This window comes from Nelumbo lutea, chromosome 1 (genome assembly GCF_056320005.1).
Source record: "Nelumbo lutea isolate HS-2025 chromosome 1, American lotus-T2T, whole genome shotgun sequence".
NCBI lineage: Eukaryota > Viridiplantae > Streptophyta > Magnoliopsida > Proteales > Nelumbonaceae > Nelumbo > Nelumbo lutea.
In genome coordinates, this window is record NC_142684.1 from 137,288,080 (window position 1) to 137,300,814 (window position 12,735).

The 12,735-nt window shown below is 37.3% G+C and overlaps 1 protein-coding gene across 1 annotated transcript; it reads left to right on the forward strand.

Annotated features, from left to right (window-relative positions):
* The first annotated feature begins 2,850 nt into the window (after positions 1–2,850).
* LOC148877835 (uncharacterized) lies at positions 2,851–5,499 on the forward strand. The gene is made up of 2 exons (XM_088944991.1): positions 2,851–4,442; positions 5,100–5,499. Exon 1 carries the CDS (start codon positions 3,414–3,416, stop codon positions 4,383–4,385), a length of 972 nt encoding a protein of 323 aa, XP_088801117.1. The 5' UTR covers positions 2,851–3,413; the 3' UTR covers positions 4,386–4,442; positions 5,100–5,499.
* The last annotated feature ends 7,236 nt before the right edge of the window (positions 5,500–12,735 follow it).

Here is a 12,735-nt window from a genome sequence, read left to right on the forward strand (position 1 = left end):
CTGAAAGTCTTCTTAACATGTTCCCTCCTCACAAACCAAATCTCCGGTAACTGATTCCCGCTCGTATACATGTGAAGTACAGACATTTTATTTTGTTTTCCAAACCTTAAGCGGGTGATTGGTGCAACGGAGTTATGTTGCTATTGGGTTGATGAATACAAGTTTGTAATAAATATTTATTGCCCCACAATGCATGTGTGAGAATATCAAATTTAATATTTTATACAGAAATAACAAATTGTATTGTTCAATTCAAAATATTTTTAAAATAATTTGACCCGTTTGTTTTTTTCAGGAACTTACTTACTCAGGTAAATGCACTCATTTGGGTAAATAATAAGTGTATTTATTCATGTTTTTTCATTTTCCAGATAAATAAGGCAATGATCATTTTAGTCATAAAAATCCATTATTAAAAGAGATAATTTTGTCTCATACGAGTATTAGCAATGTTCCTCCCGATGCAAAAGTTAGTTATCTACCAGAGAAAATAAATTTTCCATAAATTTGATATAAATCTAAAAAAAGAATACGAGTATCTTGGTCAAACAAAAATCCCATTGACCAACTTTCTCATCCTCTCAAAATCCAAAAACAGTCCATTCAAGTAGAAACCTCTCTCTCTCTCTCTCTCTCTCTCTCTCTCGGAGAAAACACAGCTCATCTGGTGAGGACCCTAGACAGGTTCAATGGACCATTTTTTTGATTGATCACTAGCACTCATATTTGGTATAAATTCTAGGAACTAGCTTACGAAAGGTCTTCATTTCATAAGGTTGGCTAGCTTAACAAAATACAAAGTTTTGCACTCTACATATTTGTATTTGTACTCCTTCCAAATTGAGACTAAAAGAAATTTAGTATTATATGCAAACTTTACATTCAAAGCAATCTAGTATAGCTTCAATAAGTGATAAAATGAGAAAAAGTATATCCAAATGCTTACAGAGAAGATGGTCTATAAAAGGTATAAGAAATAATCTGTTACCAGTTGAAGGGGCCGGAATATCTAGAGACAGACCAATCAAGACATGGATTAAAGTAATGAGAAATGAAACTTTAATGGGCAATTGGGCATAATAAAAAATGATTGGAATGCTCCTAATTTAACAATGAATATGAGAAAAAAAAAAGGAATGATAACTCAGAATTCATTTAACAAATTCATGTAGTTTGGGAGAAGGCGACGATGACAACGACGATGATAACACAAACCTTGCATTTTTTCCCTGAAAGATGGTTTCAAAAACCCAATGGCTGAAACTTTGTCAAAAAAAACTAGCCAGCAATACAAAGTGTATAATTGTTACTTGTATTACGAATATAAGAAATTGAGCATACTCAACTAAACAAATTAGCTTTGTCCAAGTATATGGGCATGACATGTACATTTAATATATTTCACTGTATACAAAGAAAAACTTAGTTTTTGCCTGGAAATTCTATTGCAAAAACAATGTAATCAAAATAAAATGAACCCTAATCAATTCTTTCAACTTTCATGGTTTCTACCAAAATGTTGATTGGGATTTTAACAATTGATGAAATTGAAAAACAAGGTGCAAATGTAAGTTCAGAAGTAGTTCCAAAGAAGCTAATTTAATCAGGCTAACCATCTGTGTGAAGGGTAGATATTAGGGAAGGATTATATAATATATATTTAAATTGTCAAAAGAGAACATTGTCAAATTAGACGGCCAGAAGCCTAATCAATATCGGTGAGAAGGGCCGTGGCCTGTGGGCCTGGGCCTGTGGCCAGGCTGCCATTGCTACAGTCAATATTCTACATTCCCACCTAATAAACATTAGAGCCCGTTTGGGAGGGGGCTTCGGTTGAATTGCATTGACTGAGTCGCTTTAGAAATGGAAATGTCGATTTTTTTTTTTTTGGTTTTTTACCAAATATAACTTCACAGCTTTCTTGGTTTCTCAGGTCATGTAACACTAGAATACCAATCCGTGAAAAATGAAAACCCTCCCAAACAGACACTTAATTATACTGCTCCCTCTCAGTCTCAGGTGGTCCACATTTTCATTGCAATCACACACGTGTGTAACCTTCACTTTTTAACCTGTTATCACCTGTTAAGTATGATCACAGCCACTAGTGAGAGTTAAAAAAAAAAATAGTACACATCCATACCAGAGCCTCAGATCACGTGTTGACAACTGTTTACTCTCATCACCCCTCTATCTAGGGTCCCACCCACTGTGGACACACCAGACCACTTACCCACTGGCCATCGCTTCCCACCGACCTCCCTCTCTCTCTCTCTCTCTCTCTCTCTGAGTCTGTCTTCTCTCTCAGTCTCTCTCTCCTTGTCTCGTTGTGTTGTAACCCACTAACAAAATGCTGATGAGTATACCGAATGCAACTGTGGACCGTAGCAAGCGTACATCGTCCCATCCTTTCAGCTTTCATAAATAAGCTCAGCTCAGTTGATTTAGGTTGCGTTTGTATAAGCTTCAGGATTTGTGCTTTTAAAACCCCAATTAGGCTTTGTGCTCTCAGGTTTCAAACCGTTTTGTCTTTAGATCATTATGTTTTTTGAAAGCAGTTCTCACCAACGCTAAAAAAACACTCTCTCTCATTATCTAGAAACCCAAAAAACCCATTACAAAACACCAATTTTAAGCTTTCTGCTTTGGGCTCAAAAGCAAAAACTTATCCAAACGTAGCCATAATTAACTAAAAATCTAAACGATGGTAGTTTGTGAGGAAACAAGAAGGAATGGGAGGCACTAGGGGCGGTGTGGGAACATGAATCCACGTGTCAAATTCTGATAGACTTACCCCATTTTCTCCACCTTCACCTTAAGGACTAAGTAACTCTGGTGGCCTGGTTAGGTGTGGCCAGATAAACTAGAGCCTCTATTATTCTATAAACAGTGATAGGCTGCTATTACCATTTACTATGTATCTATATAGAGAGATAGAGAGGGGAGACCAATTCATGTCTGTAAGCAGGGTTTCCTGTCGAATCACGCCATAGTTGATAGTCCCCACACACAAATATTCAAATCATTCACAAATCTAACAGACCATAAGAGTGGGATTGGGCTCATCTTGTTTGAGTTGCTTCTCACCCCTTTACAGATAGATTAGGATTTAGACATTTTCGACATGCTCGCTTCTCATCAGATTTCCAACTGTTTTGCTCCATCATCCACTTGTGTCGTGCAGTGTTGTTGGGTCTCCTCCGTTTGGCTTAAACGCAAGAATCTCATCTGCCTTCTCTTCTTCACACATATTTCTCTTCTCGCTCCTCGATCCAAGGGTTAGTTTTAGTGTTTATTTTTTTGGTAAGAGTTGATTGGTTTTAGATCAAACAGGAAAGAAGAAGAAGAAGAGTACTCGATCGATTGCCCCTTGGATTTCAATTAATTTGGTCTTCTTCTTTAATTTCTAAGTCATGGGTTTGAGTTCGAAGCAAGTGTCTGTTGATGGGTTGGTGCTGGACTGGGGCCATGGCTTGTTGCAGCCCGGAGCTTTGGATCTTTCGAAGCCTCCTCAGTCGCCTCAGGTGAGGCAAGAGCAGCAGCAACAGCAACAGCAACAACAGTCGACACCGCTGAAGTGTCCGAGGTGTGATTCAACAAACACCAAGTTCTGTTACTACAACAATTATAATCGGTCGCAGCCACGCCATTTCTGTAAGGCTTGTAGGAGGCACTGGACCAAAGGAGGCACGCTACGCAATGTTCCAGTTGGTGGTGGGCGTAAGAATAAGCGGCTCAAGACCACCCATAATACTACCACCACAACAACAACCACCGCCGCCGGTAAGGCTGCGAATCCTACCACCTCCACCAGTGGCCGTGTAAGTCGTAATACTACAAACAACCTGGCAATTCAAGCTCAACAACAGTTGCAGTTGCAGCAGCAACAACATCTTCCTCTTCCATTTGGTGATTCCAGAAGTATATCTGATATCCTCTACCAGTCGCTTCTTCATCCACCAACCTCGTCATCGCTGCCTCTGTCTCCGCAGCAGGATTATACTAACAAGGTCAGCAGCAACGACGACGGCGAAATCATCAACATCAGCAGTGACAGCTTACTGGGTTCGCCGTTATCTTTGCCTCCTAACCCCATCTTCCCCTTTACAAGCTTAAGCTCCTTCGTCGACAACCCCACTTCAATGTCCTCTTTCACCTGTGGCTTTCAACCATCAGATGTGTACAATAGTTACACGGGAGAAGCCGAAACCGCCGAGGACTCCACCATCACCACCACCAACACCACCACAATGCCCACGACACCGCTTTGGCAAACGCCCACCACAAGTGGTTTCATGGATTCGACGAGCTACTGGAGCTGGGACGATCTCACGTCACTAATCACTACTGATGTGAAGCAGCCTTGGGATGATAGCCTACAATGATGAAAGAGGAATCGTCTTTCTCGTCAGTTGCTTACGCAGCATCCTCTCTCTCTGAGTGTAAGTGAGTGTGTGGAGAGGTTGACGCTTTTTTTTTTACCATTTTCACCCTTTTTTTTCTTAGTTTTATATAATAATATTTTACATTCTAAACTGTCACATATGTTGGGGTGCTTGTAATGGAGAAGAGAAGATCTGCAATGGTGTCTCTCTCTGTAACTCTTCTTACCGAGACAACGACTGTTTGAAGCTGTCGTTTTTTAGTTCAGGCTTCAGGCCAGTCCAACCGTCTGTGTCTTTCTCTGCCTCTCTTTTCTCTCGTTCTGGATTTATGCGTGTATTGTGTTGTCTTCTTTCTTCGACATGATGAGATCATAGAATGCTATGAACAGTATAATACAAATGTAAAGCAGAGTGTTTTTTTTTCAGCTTTTAGATTTAGATGAGATGGAGAGGAGTCAGAAAGGAGGGCTACAGGGCCTTCAACAGCTGGGCTGGCTGGATGTTGATTCATGCATGTATTCTGTAGATTTAATTTCTCGATCAACAATTTGTTTGGAATCTCATGATCAATTTTCTCTACTAATTCCTTCTTGTTAGTTTTGATGAATCAGTTTGGATTAAGGCCTAAAAAACCAATTTTAGTTTGTAATTTTAGTCGATTGTTATGTAACTTATTAATAGGTCTCTTTCCTTTCATTTGCTTGTTTGCACCAGAATCGGGCTAAAGACCAGTCGACCAGTTTTGACTGGTGATTGGCATTTGCAATCGGTAGATGAGACTCACCAACTTAAACTCGGGTGCCAGCCGATTGTGATCTAGACATCACAGTCCAATACCCAATAGGATTCAGTCGGTTTTTGACTCGATAACTCAGCTAAGTAGTCAGATTGATGACCCCACTCTTTTTGAGATAATTGGTTAAACATTCTTTTCAATTTGAAGAACAATGTTGCAGACCCAATTTAGATCTTCTAAATCAAAAGATAGTTTGAATTTTTTTTGGTTTATGTATATAAAAGATAGATTGATTGGGTGCCTCTGACCATCCAATAAGTGGACTATTTACCAAACAATATAATCCTTGTTTCTAACCGTTGATTCAGTCTTTTATAATTGGTTATTCATCCAAGTATGGATCATTTTTTCCTTTTTTTTTTGTGTAAAAAGCAATTCATACATAGGTTAATTACAAACTGAACAGATGGGAACAATGAAAATGTTCATGGATTTTACGCTATTAATTAGTGGTGGTATCTGAGTTACATTACTCCAAAAACATATAATGAATGCTCTAAGTTTATTTGTTATTATAGCTAGCTTATTATCTTTATATTCATAGAGTGGATTTGATTGTGTAAAACAGAAGAAAAGGGAACCCTACTCAGTTTGGAGATAGTAATTCTCTCCACCCATTTTTGGGAATAAAAAAATTTATTATCCAATATCACTTTGCATGTTTAATTACAAAATAAACCTACCATTATAACCTGTTAAATTTTTTGTATTAAAAATTTAAGGGAAAATTATAGATAGGTACTTGTACTTTAGGGATAGGAATAGTGACACTTAAGGGCCTCAAGTTTTAAGTGCCACAATCTGAACTTTCAAAAATCAACACTCAAATCCAACACCCACATTGCAGTGAGTTGTAAAATTACCAAATTGCCCATATTAAATTCTTTCTATGCAGCCTTGATAATGAATTTGTCGAGCTAGTTTGGGAGAATGGGTCGGATTTAGATGCAAGGTCAGTCTGGTAAAACTCAAAAAAAAAAAAAAAAAAAAGCGCTGAAGGATGGTTTTGGGATTTTGAAATATTTGTAGGCACACATGGGTGTTGATTTTTGAAAGTTTAAGGTACTTAGTTGTGTGATACTTAAAAGTCGAGGTCCTTAAGTGTTAATAACTCCAAATTATAGCATACTTATCTATAATTTTCCCAAAATACAAATAAAAAAATTAGTATTAATAGTTAAGAAATTAAATTGGCAATACAATATTCTAGGGCATATGGTTTGTGCAATTATATATTTGGCCAATCCAATGTGTCCTCTATATGATAGACAGTCTGGATAGGATCAACCACATGTTAATTATCTCCATGTGGCTGATTTCTATTTTTCAATACAGTAGTTAGCTTTAGCTATAGATGTGGGCTTTCCACTGAAATGATGACAGGAAATGGGGTTAGGTGGTTGGAACTGAAGCCAAATTTCAAGCTGTGGCAATTTGTTGAATCATGAGTCAATGAGGAATACTACACAGAACATCCAACCCAGTTGAATGGGATTTCACTAATAAGTTGCAATTGGAGACTGTGGAGTAAAGGACTGAGATCAGGATCAATAATGGTTGAACTGAACTACTTCCCAGAAGCCTAACAGGCACGAACATGGATATCACACTTCACGCCCTTTTTCTACACTGAGAGATAACAACACAGGCAACGACAACAAACCCTCTAATTGTAAACTGTAGTCACGCACTATAGAGTTAGTCCAACTGAAATCGGTTGGGGAGGTGAACAAAAGCAAAACAGTCAGTGTACGACAGTACCACCTGTCCTGTTCTGTTCTGTAGGTGTGACTCTCAAGTCACTCAAGCACTTGAGAGAGAGAGACCATATGCTACTAATGTTTCACAATATTTTCTAATTAATTCACCATTATATTCCATTTTGATATATACAAAATATAAATGGAAAGTATCTTTTTTGTTTTCTTTTCTTTGTTCCACATCGAAGGAGATGTTTGGGACCGATGCTGATTCTTCTGATGAGATTTCTCAAATTTTTGAGATCATTGATTAATTTATCAGAAATCAAGGAAATTGTGTATTTGGTATTATTGCTGTTATGTCAGCCGATTTCTCAGGAATGGGTTATGATCTGATAGTGATTATGAGAATCGGTCAGAAAAGAAGAATTATCAAATTTGCCGATCTCTCTTTTCAGCCCGATTTTAATAATCATTTTGTAACTGATCTCATGATTTCTAAGAAATTAGCCAAACACCAAAATAATCAGCGATTTTTGAATCACTGATACATGGCACTAATTCAAAGAAATTGACATCGGTCCCAAACACTACCTAAGTCTCGTAAAACAAATTATACCTGTATCTATGAAGGATATAAAATGTAAAAGAAAAAGGGCTACAAAATTGGGTCACGTAGGGACTTTATCCATAAAAATTCCTAATTATGTGGCTATATCATATAAGGGACCCACTTGAAAGGTCATATGTTGGAATTGGACAGACTGTATCAGGCTCATGCCTCTGTGGAGGGGTCAGGGGTGGATTGGATACAGAGTTACAGTTACAGACCTAACTTTTGACATTTTCTTTTTGCAAAGTGCTCCCTGCTCAGACTTCATCAACACACATTCTCATGCCTGTCGGCCTAAGGTTTTACCATCACAGTTTCACCTTAGGTAAATAAACATTTTAACGCGAATTAGAACTTACCCACACAACTTGGCTTTTCTTACATATGCAATAATGTATGTATCTTTTTGGTCAAAGTTTGGCGGAAGGAGCCCAGGCCCAACTGAATTATTTTTTGAGTCACCCACTATAAGAGAGAATCCTTCGGAAGTCCAAAGTCTAAAATAATGTTGCACATTTAGGCCATGTTTGGTTTGAAGGATAAGGTAGGAAAAGGAAAAGAAAGGTATCGAAACCTATACAAGGTTTGTAAAGGTTTCTTTACCTTTCCTTTCCTTTCCCTACTTTTTCCTTTAAATCATTGAATAGATCAATAAACCACTAACCCAGATGGTTGAATTGCTTAACCATATAATGGTTTTCAGGCCATTTTATTTTAATTATTTTTATTTTTCTTTAATTTTAAGATGTCAAAGGACTGATCCATTCAGATCAAACAGTCTGACGTGGAAATCAATGGCCAATGGCCTGTTTCCAAACCAGTTTTTAAAACCTTACCTAATGTAAATAATAATAAATGATACCAAGAGGAGGTATTAAAACCTCAGGTCGTCAAAAGTATGTTTTTAATTTCAGTTAATTCTTCTGTTGTATTTTGGTTTTGTTCAATATTTCGATTCGATTTATTTTCTCTACGAGGTATTACCATTAATTATACCATCTTGGCCAAGATGGATTGTCTTTAGTCTTCTTTCTTTCTATAAACTATGTTCTATTTCAGTTATTCTGAATTCTCAAGCAAAAGTTGGAGGAGAAATAAAAGAATTCTCAATCAAAAGGAGTGAAGTCATGATGATGATGATTCTCAGTATGCATGACTCTTAGATTTCTGAGTTAAACGAATGACCCTACTAACTCTTGCAGAATTTATTGACAGTAACAAAATAAGTAAATAAAAAAATTAAAATAAATCTATTCAATAGAATTCTTTACTCACATATATATAGAGTTTTTTTCTTTTTTCTCGTTTAACCTGAACATAGCATTCTCCTTAAATATTTATCCTATCTTAACGCCATGTGTTTTGATGAGAGATGATACTCCCCTCCAATTATATTCTGCCACGTAGTGATGGAAATAGTTTATGTTACCTTGGCAACACGTGTGACAGTATCTCGCCTAAAGGCACCTCGATAGATCAGCTTAGGAAGTCGTAGTGAACTCTGACCTGACTTAAGAGCACTTCGACAGAATGGCCTACAAGCCTGGATTCAACCATACTGTGTTATTGACCTTTTTACTCGACCTGGGTAGCTTGTGACCTGAGGGACCTCTCCTACCTCAGTATGCCTTTGACCTAAATGGGCGCTCTTTCTCTCCTCTGTATGCATGACATGGCTGGATCGAGACGTGCACAAGCGCGAAGCCCACCTGGCAGTGATAAACCCGCTCGCCCTGCTTCACGGGGAAGCGGATAAAGACGCATGTGGTGCCATGTGGGCGCATCCCGTAAACAGCAGATGCATAGTCATCAGTAGCTTGAATGTGCTGAACACGTCTCAACTAAGCCTTAAGGTCTATATATAAGGGTAAACCTCTACTCTCACAAGGTACGTTCACATACCGGCATATTTACTCTTTGATTCCTACTCATACTTTTTATCACTTAAGAAAACTGGATAATTACTGACTTAAGCGCTGGAGTTCTTTGCCCAGAACATCCACTTGGGCCCTTTGACACTGCTTTTTTGCATTCGAGCTCTAGATCACCACTACTAGCAGGGATCGCCGATTTTCTACCTCCATCAGGTTTTAAGAGACAAAAAGTTAAAAGAAAAGAAAAGCCCTCAAATTTATTTATTTATTTTGTTTTAGATAGATCATCGCCTTCAAATCCTATATTTAACTGTCGTTTGACAAGTCTTTTAGAAAGATCTTCGGATAGCTTAGATGGCCAAAAGACACAATGAGGTTTTGGGGATCTTGTCTTTAAAGATCTAGACCATTTGGTAACTAACCTATTCTACCATGATCTATTAAGTTGTTAAATGAAAGATTTTATGTACAAAACCCAGGAAGCTTCAAGATCTTTGGCCACTTCTGGCTTCCATAAGTTTTTTAGGGTATAAGTCTTTTCACTGTCTTTAATTGCCAAATAGAAAAAAAAAGACCAAGCTTTGCCTGAAAATCCACATAATAAGACTTTACAAATTTCAAACACCCCCTATATTATCTACATGTCTTAATTATGAATCAAATAGATGATTGAGTAGCTAAAATTTTAGTTTGTGAAATTGATTTGGTTGAACGTCATTCAATATATATTACAAAATACAAAATTTTACGACTTTCAAAGAATTCTTTTGGTACATAAAATAATTGTATAAGTGAATTAATAACAATTTAAATGTAAAACATGCATCAATTGTTAGACAGTATATGCCAATATCTCCAATCAGATTGATGTACTTTTGACATTTATTATAAATGAATAAAATACATAATTGATTCATGTTATATCTGGTATGTTTTTGTGTAATTATCCTTAAGCTGAACACTTATGAGACTCGTGTTAATTTAGAATATTCACAGCCATTGGATAGACCAGGGGAGGCTTATCCTACCAAGGCTAGCACTAATGTGCTGCCAAGTCGGTTGGGGCAGCTTGTCTCAGCTACCAGGTTAGAGCCAAAGCACATGTAGTGTGGGTTTTCTTGAAACTTTGAACCGGACCATTTTCGAGTTATGCACTGAACATTGGAGACAAATGGGCAAAACTGAAAAGTTACACCTGACCCCTAGATTCGATTATGGTACTATACTAGGTGTTGGATTGTGGTATCTTTGATATACCAATCAATGAGATCCTTAGCGGGGCTCAAAACCTGGGTATGTTAAGGCAGTTTAAGAATTCACCTAAGTGGATGATCATAGTGACAAAATCAGCATCTTTGTCGAACAAAATGAATGATCGATGACTGCACTCTTTCAAATGGAAACATAAACTATCGGCAGTTGATTTCAAACTTGTTTGAGATTTGTTTTGCAATAAATACATACATACATACATGCAATATATATATATATATATATATATGCAAAAGGTTTTAATTCCCGGGATCCATCCTGAGCAGGTGTGACACTGTACCTTGCAGTCAAGGGAGAAGTCCTCTTTTGTTGAGCAGTGTTTGATTATTATGGGCTGAGAAGTTAAGTATAAGACAATTTAGGGCTTATATACCTGGTGGGTTAATCTCACTTAAGACCATAGTCCTTGGGCCTTCATAAGGTAGTTGGACTCAATGACCATTTAGTGTAAATGTTGAGCCGGTTAAGAGCCCTTACTGATGGGTTCAGGGGTTCACTGTGTTTAATAGTGAATTCGGCTGGGCCTTGTAACAAAGGCTAGGTTGAACCCATATGGCTTTTGTGAAGATCAATGTTAGGGTCCCACGCCATACAAGGAGAGCCAAGTTAACCAGCAATTAAAAGGGGAGGAGAGCCCACTTACTTAATGGGCCTAGGGCCCAAGATTAATATGATTAATCAATATGGACAAATCTGAGTTTAAATTAGTAGATAAGGATAAGAGGATAAGTCTTATCCACTTAAAGGGTCTAGATCCAAATAGAGATTTGGATTAAGAAATTCCTAATCAGATTAGGAGATAAGCTATTTAAGATCTATTTAAATAGAGGTGGGTGAACTGCTAAAAGGTTACACACTGCTTTCAGTTCTCCCTTTCCTTCTGCTCTTGCCGCTATATACCCTGTTCGATCTCCATTCTTGGACTGATCAAGATTGGATCTTGATTTTGATTTTTGCAAGAAAAATCATATCTGAATTTGTGCTCACCTCCCTTGCTTGATCCTTGCTGAAGGATTGCAGTTCTTGTTAAATGAATGCATTGTTGATCCTACTTCATCTCAAGCTGCGCCATTTTCAGTAGAGGTAGGATTTGGTACCCTCTTTGGGCGTGAACACCTACTTTGGGAGTTACATTTGTAGATTCTGTATTAGGTATAACCCTCCCTCTATTTTGATAACAGATCTAGTTTGGCTTGTTTCAAGAATGATTATTGAAAAATGCAGTTTTTCTAAAACTGAGAATACAATTTCCGGAAGGGAAAAAGAAAATTTTTGAAATTTTGCCCAACCACCTTGCATGGTTCGGCTATCTATATAATGGATCTCCCTTCCCTCCATCAGTGTAACACGTTCTTGTACACACTGATGTATCAGTGAACCATATATTTAGTTTCATCTATCATTCCATTTTCATGGCCTAGATTAGTTGAAATCTTTGTATTTCACTTGGATTATCAAGAGTAGTTGGCTAATGTCTAGTTTAAAGTTTCCAGTTAAAAGGACTGGATATTTAGTTAGGAGATCTTGATTGAAAATAATTTTTTTAACAATATTTATGAGAAATGGGTAAAATCATCCTACAAATCAAGAAAAAATGCCATTAGCCAACTACTCTTGATAATCCAGTCCTTTTAACTGGAAACTTTAAACTAGACATTAGCCAACTACTCTTGATAATCCAAGTGGGTAAAATCATCCTACAAATCAAGAAAAAATGCCATTTTAGGGTTTTGAAAATATCCAATAAAACATACAGGCGTATTCCATCATTTCTTTGGTGAAATAAATGCTAATGAAGTGGTTTATGTCATAGTCAGGTGAAAGTTTGGAAGGGATTGTCCAAAAAGTTTAGGTAGTCAAGTGACAGAACCCCCAAACTATGAGGGGGGGGGGGGATATGTGGAGTATTGCCCTAAATTTTTTTGTTATTTTATTTGGCAATTGACATGGTTACTAGAACATTCTATTTAGGAATTTTATTTATGCGTCTAAGCTATACTTGCAGTTCTTTGGATTCTTGTTTTATTTGACTATTTATTAAGGACCCGTGTGACGCACAGATTGGTGTTAAATGATGTCCCATATTTCATAGGAT